The sequence below is a fragment of the Bactrocera dorsalis genome, chromosome 6 (assembly GCF_023373825.1).
Source record: "Bactrocera dorsalis isolate Fly_Bdor chromosome 6, ASM2337382v1, whole genome shotgun sequence".
NCBI lineage: Eukaryota > Metazoa > Arthropoda > Insecta > Diptera > Tephritidae > Bactrocera > Bactrocera dorsalis.
In genome coordinates this window covers 14,152,261-14,162,233 of record NC_064308.1, presented here as the reverse complement: position 1 = coordinate 14,162,233, position 9,973 = coordinate 14,152,261, and the positions used below count along the sequence as shown (strand labels likewise).

At 38.2% G+C, this 9,973-nt stretch overlaps 1 protein-coding gene and 1 pseudogene across 1 annotated transcript; both read right to left on the bottom strand.

The window, feature by feature from the left end:
* Positions 1–1,903: 1,903 nt before the first annotated feature.
* Positions 1,904–9,103, bottom strand: LOC125779204 (uncharacterized; annotated as a pseudogene).
* On the bottom strand, positions 2,053–3,627 carry LOC125779673 (uncharacterized). Its single transcript, XM_049460947.1, has 2 exons — positions 3,009–3,627; positions 2,053–2,525 (listed from the first exon to the last, which is right to left on the bottom strand). The coding sequence occupies exons 1-2, from the start codon at positions 3,625–3,627 to the stop codon at positions 2,053–2,055; spliced, it is 1,092 nt and encodes a 363-aa protein (XP_049316904.1).
* Positions 9,104–9,973: the final 870 nt, after the last annotated feature.

Genomic DNA, 9,973 nt, shown 5'->3' with positions numbered 1-9,973 from the left:
ATAGCATGCAACAATCTATGTCACACAACAATAACACAGTTTTTGCCCACAGTAATCACACCAACCCATCAATTAGAGTTCTACGTCCGCGAAAATAATATTTGCTGACTTCATCATCGTGACGATTTCTGAGTCAGAGGGGGAGGATGTAACGACTGTAACCGGATGCACGGATGCTATAACTATTAATACTTTACAATGTTATTCGTTAGTTATGTTAATTATTAAAAGCTCGACAATGTTAGAAGCTACATTATGTTAAGTTTACATTTTTGATCATTCTAAATTCACCACAGTTTTACTCAATGTTTGAATACTTATAACTGTGATCCTTTTATATTAACTTTGCTCAATTTGACTATTTAAGTACCCTGTTAATTTGAATTCAGGTCATTCGAACTGCGACCAATAAAGATTACGCATCTAAAAATCAAAGCTGCGTTTTATACTGTTCTCTTAAAGCTACGATTGATTTAACTAGGACACAAGTAGACAGCATTGGCTCTTGTGGCTGGTTTTATTGATCAAGGTCAAGTAGAATCATCTTAGGGATTAACTACTTATGCTTTTTACTTTTCTCGGTTGCGTTTTTAATTTTTTGAAGTTGTTTTGCCACTTCACATTCGCTATGGTTCGCGAGAGGGGGGAGTGCCATAATTATCAGAGATAATATTCCCCACTAATTAATATAAGTGTCCCAGAATTCCAAACCACGACCATATCGGTTGAATTAGTTTCGGAAAAATGAGTATTACCGAAATATGTAGTCCACTTAGTCACAATATCACAGTGGACTTGTACACAGAGTTTATACCAAAACACCACGGAAAATTCATCATGGGTGGTGATTTTAACGCAAAACACTCCCAATGGGGTGCAAGAGTTACGACACCGAAGGGGAGAGAGCTATTTAAAGCTGCTGTGGCCACTGGATGTGACTTCTTGTCTACTGGCAAACCAACTTACTGGCCTTCCGATACAAGAAAATTACCTGACTTGGTCAACTTTTTCATCATCTTCTCCTTTATTGGCGTAGACACCGCTTACGCGATTATAACCTAGTTAACAACCGCGCGCCAGTCGTTTCTTCTTTCCGCTATGTGGTGCTAATTGGATATTCAAAGTAAAGCCAGGTCCTTTTCCACCTGGTCCTTCCAACGGAGTGGAGGTCTTCCTTTTCGTCTGCTTCTCCCGGCGTGCACTGCGTCGAATACTTTTGAGCTTGAGTGTTTTTGTCCTTTCGGGCAAAACAAAACCTAGCCACCGTAGCCGCTGTCTTTTAATTCGCTGAACTATATATATCGTCGTATATCTCATATAGCTCATCGTTCCATCGAATGCGATGTTCGCCGTGCCAACGCGCTAAGGACCATAAATCTTTCGCAGAACTTTTCTCTCGAAAACTCGCAACGTCAACTCATCGGTTGTTGTCATCGTCCAAGCCTCTGTACCATATAGCAGGACGGGAATTATGAGTGACTTATAGAGTTTTAGTTAGGAGTCGCCTTGGTGTTGCTCAAAATCAGTTTACACAGCCGTGTTAGTTTTTCAGGGATACAAAATTCAGACATCGCGGCATAAAGGCAGCTTCTTTTCGTCGACGAAGAGGTGTTGTGGGTGTCGATTCTCCTTTCACTGGTGGTTTCCAAAATTTGGCGCACGATGAATATCTGGTCGGTTGTTGATTTGCCAGGTCTAAAGCCACACTGATAAGGTCCAATCAGACACATACGGTGGGCTTTAATCTTACAATACACTCGATAGAACCTTATACGCGATGTTGAGAAGGGTTTTCTCACGGTAGTAGGGATGGAAAGAGCGCGACCGGAATCGATTTTTGACTTTGGAATTGACTTTGTGACTTAAGTTGACTTTTTATAAATTAAGCAACTCGTACACGAAATTCGTTAGATATATCAATATTTTATTAAATATTTTTTTAGTTTTTAACATATTATAAAAAGTATTTTATGATTTCATTGCATACATTTTGGTATTGGATAATAAAATTGCTTTTTTTAATTAAAAAACAAAAAATTTAAAAATAAATAACTACGAAAACCACATTTCTTCGCCGATTGATCTTAAAAATATTAGCTCATTAATGTGCTGAGGTGATAAGCGACTCCTCAACTGATTTGCGATAAGTCCTGCATGTGAAAATAATCGCTCACAGGGTACAGACGTTGCAACTGTTGGCAAGTACTTTTTAGCTACATTCCATAGATACGGATATTCATATTTCATACTTTCCCACACAGTGAACGGATTAGGATTTTGTGTCCGATTGACAGCCGGGCGTGTCAAATATTGTCGTAATTGTATTGGTAATCCTCCAGCCTCATCAGAATCTGCAAGATTGGAACTACAACTCACAGTGTTATCAAAATACGACCATATATCATAATTGTCATCGTTCGTTTTCTGAGATTCCGGACCTTGAATAGCTAATATCTCATCTTGAGCGTTAATATTTGCCACCGTTGCTGCCAATGATAATTTTCGTTCTGTCTTGACAAGATCAGCTACACAAAAAATTATATTAAGATTAAACTAAACCATAGAAATAATCAAATAATGTTTGCATAATCAACCTACCGACATTAGTTACCGCTCGTGCAGAATCCCGAATACTTTGAAAACCAAACTTTTTATAACGAGGATCAACCAATGTTGCACAAGCGTACAGTTTTACAGATTCAATATTGCCGTATTTTGTTTCGATGTCTTGAACCATTCTCTTTTTCAAATGTCGCCCAATTAAAGTTTCTGGTTAACTCTTCAATCTTCTGTAAAATATAAAATCAATTCATTCAATAAAAATTCAAAACAAGGTAATATTGCAATAGCTTTGCTAGTTTAATAATGGGAACTTACTTTTCTAAGACTTGAAATCAAAGGAATGCACTTGCTCAATGTTACACATTTCTCAAAACAAACTTCTTGAGTTATTTGCAAGAGAGGTTTTAAGATGTCACGAACTTCTACTAACGCATCGATTTCCTCACCTGTGATCATGTTAGGTGGCTTCGCTTTCGAAGATTTGTCCATCTTCACTTGTAAAAGCACTTTACTGGCATGATCAGCAAGCACAATGAAACGGTCAACCATTTCAAAACAGGAGTTCCATCTCGTTCGCACTTCCTGAATTAATTTCAGACGAGAATTTTCAGGCTTGTCCTTCTGTAATTTCAGAAGCTCTGTAGTCGCTCTTTCACTTTGTCGAAAGAATGTGACAATTTGTTTAACTTTTGACAATAGCTCACGCAATGACGATTGCTCAGTATGATCTGTAATTAAGTCTTCAAGATTGTCAATAGCATCATTTTCATCAGCGGGTAAGTCGGAAACTTGATTTTGAGATTCAGATGCAGGTGGAGTAATATTAACTTCGATAAGGCGCTGACCAATATTTATTATTACATGTCCAAAACACGAAATGTGTTTCCCATCGCCGAACTCACTTTTAATAGCTCCTTTGATGTTTGCGCCCCCGTCTGAAACGAATGCTGCTATTTTACTATCATCAAGACCCCAGTCATTGCATATATTTCTTAATTTCAAGCTCAAATTTTCTATTGTTTTCCTCTCTTCCATGAGATAAGCGCCCAGCTCAACGGTCTTCATCTCAGTTTCTGTGAAGAAAGGTTAATATGTCAATAAAGTTAGATATTTGAAGTTAAAACTGAATGTAATGATTTTTGAAAATAAAATCAGTAACTGACCTTTCAGATAGTGAACTGTTAAGCCAAGATAGCTTTTCATTGTGTGTTGGTGAGTCCAGATATCAGTAGTAAGACACACAGATTCAGTCTGTCGCAATTCAAGTTTTATTTTATTCGACAAATCTTGATATTTACGACTCATAGCATTAGTTACAGTTGGCTCACAGGGTATGTGATACAACGGTTGCAGTGTTTTAATAAATTTTCTGAATCCTGGTCTTTCTGTGGTACACAGCGATCATTCGTAAAAGAGCTGTGGTAGCTTGATCATATCTACGTCCACCAGCTAGGAAACAATGAAAATGCATGATAGAAGAAATTAATAAGATTAACGTTGTTTCCTAATTTAAGTCACTACTACCTGAAAAAGAATTAGCATTGTTTATACAACGATCCATAGGACCTTGGACCTGAGATTGTACTGTGGTATTTTCTTGAACAGATGATTTAGTTTGAGGTACCAAAGCAACCGATGGAACAGATGATTCGACAGCGACTAAAACCTAACAACAAACATGATTAAGTTAGTATCAATATAAAAAATTAAATTGTCTGTGGAGGGGAATAGTTTATGCACAAACTTTAAAAAGTTCTTCAAAAGCACTTACTTTTTTAGGCTGAATTTCGAAATCATTATGACCGTCATTCAATCTTTTCTGAGTTTGTTTTTCATTATTTGACGGAGGAGCAATCTTGTGAGCACATTGTAAGTGCTTCATCATTGTTGATGTGCTTTTATTAAACAAAAACTGTTTATGACATAAATCACACTTAACTTTACTGCCATTGTCAACTTTTGTGCAATAGGCCCATATCAAACTGGGTGCCATGATAAAGAATTGTTCAATACTGTCGGGATATATCGACGGATGGAGCCAATTTAATTAAAAGATATTTAATTTGGGTTCAAACGTTATAAAATTCAAGTTTAATTGTGTTTATATAAATATAACGGGTGATTTTTTTGAGGTTAGGATTTTCATGCATTAGTATTTGACAGATCACGTGGGATTTCAGACATGGTGTCAAAGAGAAAGATGCTCAGTATGCTTTGACATTTCATCATGAATAGACTTACTAACGAGCAACGCTTGCAAATCATTGAATTTTATTACCAAAATCAGTGTTCGGTTCGAAATGTGTTTCGCGCTTTTTTATCGACAAATTTTGTTCAGCGATGAGGCTCATTTCTGGTTGAATGGCTACGTAAATAAGCAAAATTGCCGCATTTGGGGTGAAGAGCAACCAGAAGCCGTTCAAGAACTGCCCATGCATCCCGAAAAATGCACTGTTTGGTGTGGTTTGTACGCTGGTGGAATCATTGGACCGTATTTTTTCAAAGATGCTGTTGGACGCAACGTTACGGTGAATGGCGATCGCTATCGTTCGATGCTAACAAACTTTTTGTTGCCAAAAATGGAAGAACTGAACTTGGTTGACATGTGGTTTCAACAAGATGGCGCTACATGCCGCACAGCTCGCGATTCTATGGCCATTTTGAGGGAAAACTTCGGACAACAATTCATCTCAAGAAATGGACCCGTAAGTTGGCCACCAAGATCATGCGATTTAACGCCTTTAGACTATTTTTTGTGGGGCTACGTCAAGTCTAAAGTCTACAGAAATAAGCCAGCAACTATTCCAGCTTTGGAAGACAACATTTCCGAAGAAATTCGGGCTATTCCGGCCGAAATGCTCGAAAAAGTTGCCCAAAATTGGACTTTCCGAATGGACCACCTAAGACGCAGCCGCGGTCAACATTTAAATGAAATTATCTTCAAAAAGTAAATGTCATGAACCAATCTAACGTTTCAAATAAAGAACCGATGAGATTTTGCAAATTTTATGCGTTTTTTTTTTTTAAAAAGTTATCAAGCTCTTAAAAAATCACCCTATATATGGGTGTGTGTTTGTGTTATCAATAGTTTTTAGTTGTGTTACTATAGATATATGTAAATCTATGTTAATTTATTAAATTATTCTAACCTGCTGCTGCTTTAAGGGGGGAGCCTGCTTTAGGAGGCCTAAAAAAGGCAGTTTTTCGTGATTTTTTTTAGGATAGAAAAAAACAAGCAAATGTAATGAAATTTTACATCATTTTATTATATATTTAAACTTATAAAAAACATTTTTTTAAATTTAAAATATCGAAATACAGCCCACTTTCATCTACTTTTGTGCACCACCGCGCAATTGAAGTGTCCAATTGGCGGGCAAAATGTAGGTCGCAATTTTTGTCTGAAACAAAAAAATCAAATGGATAATTAATTTTCATTAGTCCTTCTTCTATGTGAACCTAAAAAAACCGAAAAAAACGCGAAAATCAAAGTTTTTTTTAGATTTGAAAAAAAAAGTTGCATTTTTCACCAAAAAACCTAACTTCAATTTACTAAAAAAATAGTTTAGAATTTTGTTTTCAAGAACTTTTTAGGTTCACAGAGGAGGTAATAAGATACTGAATCTAATAATTTTTGGTTTTATACGATTGGTTGAATACTTTTTTTGTAATTTTGCCCGCCAATTTTGGAAAATCCCAAAAATGAAAACTCGAGAAAACGCGCTTTAAAGTTTACTGCAGCTGCCCGAACGCTCGTATACCTGCTCGGCGCCCGACTGCTTTTAGTGCTGTATCTTCGAAAATAATCCGAATTGTCTTTCCAAAATTGACAGACATATTCTTAGATATATTAGGAACAGATTTAAGCAATAAAAAAAAAAATCGATTTTTTGAGCCTCCTAAAGCAGGCTCTCCCCTTAAATCCTGTGTTGTTGTTGTTGACCGAATGTGCCGATTTGGTGATTTCTCTAGTGTTTGTTCACTTGAATATGGATTGTCACCGCTGTATTTGCTTATGTTTGTATTATTAACTAGATATAATAATTGTTCACTTTGTTTAATTTGTGTGAATTTTGTCTTTATTCGTGTTCACTTGTCTTTCGCTTGTATTGTTTTTTGTATTCACTGTACACTTGTTATATGTTTGTCGATCGCGGCTGTTGGCGGAATAATGATGCCGTTTTTGTAAAAAGCGCGGGATAATGTTTTCTTCGTTTCTCCTTTTTCGCCTGTTGCGTGAAGTTGGCTGTTGATACTCCTCTACATTACGCCTCTATTACTTTTTGTAACTTGTGGGAGTAATGCAGAGGAGTATTTGTTTGGATTAAACAAATACTATGTACCGTATATTAAAAAGTTAATTACATCAATTACCGGCGGCAATATAAACACTATATTGTTATAGACCAATCAGAAAGAGGCTATTTATAAGGAAACACTTCGATTGGTACTTTTTATTGTGCTTTTAAAAGTAATCTTATAGTGATTATCTTAATTCGTTAACTGTCAAAGTCATCGAGTAAAAGTCGATTTTAATCGATTCAAGACAGGCTTGAATCGATCCTAAAAAGTTAATTATTTCTAATAAAAGATCGATTTTCGACTAAAGTCTCCTGTTTTATGGATTGGGCAGAGCACACTTAGATTCCAATCGTTGGGCATGCATTCGTCCGACCATATTTTACAAAGAAGCTGATGCATGCTCCTTATCAGTTCTTCGCCGCCGCGTTTGAATAGCTCGGCCGGCAATCTGTCGGCCTCTGCCGCCTTGTTGTTCTTCAGGCGAGCAACTGCTATTCGAACTTCTTCATGGACGGGTAATGGAACGTCTGCTCCATCGTCATCGATTGGGGAATCGGGTTCGCCTTCTCCTGGTGTTATGTGTTCACTGCCATTCAGCAGGCTGGAGAATTGTTCCCTCCATAATCTAAGTATGCTCTGGGCATCGGTGGCTAGATCACCTTTGGGGGTTCTCCAGGAATATGCTCTGGTCTTGAAACCTTCTGTAAGCTGCCGCATTTTTTCGTAGACTTTTCGAGCATTACCCCTGTCGGCCAGCTTATCAAGCTGTTCGTACTCACGCATTTCGGCCTCTTTCTTTTTCTGTCTGCAAATGTTTCTCGCTTCTCTCTTCAACTCTCGGTATCTATCCCATTCCCCAAGTGTTGTGGTCGATCGTCATACCTGCGCTCTCCGCGTCATACCAGCTGTTATTTGTATTTTCCGAAAACCTATGGTTTTGGTTGCAGCTGTACGTAAGAAGTTTGAAATGCCGACCCACAGTTCCCTTATTCCGAGTTGTTGACGAGTGCTCTCAGAGAGCAGGAGTGCAAGCCGAGTAGAAAATCGTTCGGCTGTCTGTTGTGATTGCAGGTACTCGACGTCGAACCTTCCTTGTGTTTGTTGACGTGCGGTTATTGGTGCACAGAGGCGGGTGCGAATATTGGCTGCAGCAAGATAGTGTTCCGAGTCGATGTTAGGAGCGCACGCACATCTAAAACACTGGAGACGTGTCTTCCGTCTATCACAACATGATCGATCTGGTAGGTGGTTTTTCATCCGGAGACAACCAGGTGGCTTGATGAATTTTCTTATGCTATGAATGTGTCCTCGTGGAGGCTGAATTTACCGACCGTTGTGCCAAAGATACCTTCTTTGCCCACCGTGGTGTTAAAGTCGCCAATAACGATTTTGACATCGTGGCGGGGCAGCTCTCATAGGAGCGCCCCAAGCGCTTATAGAAAGCATCTTTGATCACATCGTCTGTCCCTTCGGTCGGGGTGTGGGCGCAAATTAGCGACATGTTGAAGAACCTCGCTTTGATGCGGATTGTGGCCAGACGTTCATCATATATTACTCGGCGACGAAGCCTTTCTCCCACCACGAATCCCACACCAAACTTGGGCTCCTTTATATGGCCGCTGTAGTAAATGCCACAAGGACCTACTCGCCTCAGTCCATGTCCCGTCCATCGCATTTCTTGGACGGTGGTGATGTCAGCCTTTAATTTCACGAGGACATCAACCCGCTGGGCAGTGGCATTTTCCATTCACATTCCAGGCGCATGGCCGCAAATCATAATCCTTGTTTCGTTTGCTGTGGTTTTGCATAACTCTGTATAGGGGGTATTTCGCCTTTTCACTTTAGCTCGCCTTCGACCGGATGTTCTTAGGCTACCCAGAGGATACGTGGTGTAAAACCGGAAGTCGTGGGCTGCTTGAGCCATATGTAAAAGAATCGTTTCTGGCCACTCCCAAGTGAATTGCGATCAGAGAACTTTCCTCACTTCTACACATGACTCCATCCTCCTTTTTTTCATCACTCGACAAATATCCTGACTATAATGTATGACTGAAATACGGATTGGGAGTATTTCAAAGTTAAGCTCGACAAAAATATAGGTTTTTAAGTAAATATAACAACTCAAGATATTTTAGTAGATGAAGTTCATACATTTACGAAAACTAATCAACATTTTAGATCGCATAAAGAAAAAGAGAAAACTACCTAAAAATTGGCAAATCAAGCGATTTTCTTAATATAAAACAGAATTAAACAATTTAACTAAGATTCTTAGCACCAATATGAAGTTATTTACTGATGAAAACTCGGTTACTATATATTACAACCCGAATAGGTCGTACTACCAAATAATGCAACTCTGTATAAGTGTCATTCTTCCATTTTGTATTCTGTGTAAGCATAACTCACTCGTGAAATAAAAGCCCAACTGTAAAGACGTATATATAATCATTTTCTTCATTGTGGTCTACTTTTGGTGATCCTCGATTCAAACCTCCAACATTTACAAATCAAAATATTTTTAATTATATTGAAAAATTAACACCAAAGGAAATTACCCGTATGATTGGGATTATTCCCTTTGTTAAGCTGTAAAAGATGAAAGGAATCCACTATTGTCGACTTCACGCCACAGAAAGCCAAACGGATCCTCGGCCAAAAGCGACGAAGCAAAAGCGGAAGTTTTTTCAGAGAAACAAACTAAAACGTTTAGTCCCTTTATGTTTCGTGGAACTTTACCGCAGCTGGAAGGTTCGCAATACGTAGGAGAAATCCAACCAGCAACAACTAAAGAAGTGAGAAATGTCATTAAAACTAGATCTAAACCAAAAAAAAGCTCCCGGGTTCGACTTAGTGACTGCTGTGTACTAAAAAATCTATCGCGAAAAGCATTAGGAAAACTTACATGGATAATAAATGCTTGCATAATTTTAAAATACGTCTCACTGTCATGGAAGGTATCTGAAATCATTATGGTACAAAAACCCAAAAACTTCAAACTGCTTGAATTTGTCATTATGAGAAGATTTCAGAACTTAATTGAAGAAAAGGGCCTTGTACCAATTCATCAATTTGAATTTAAATCGGAACATTGTGGAGACCAAGTTCA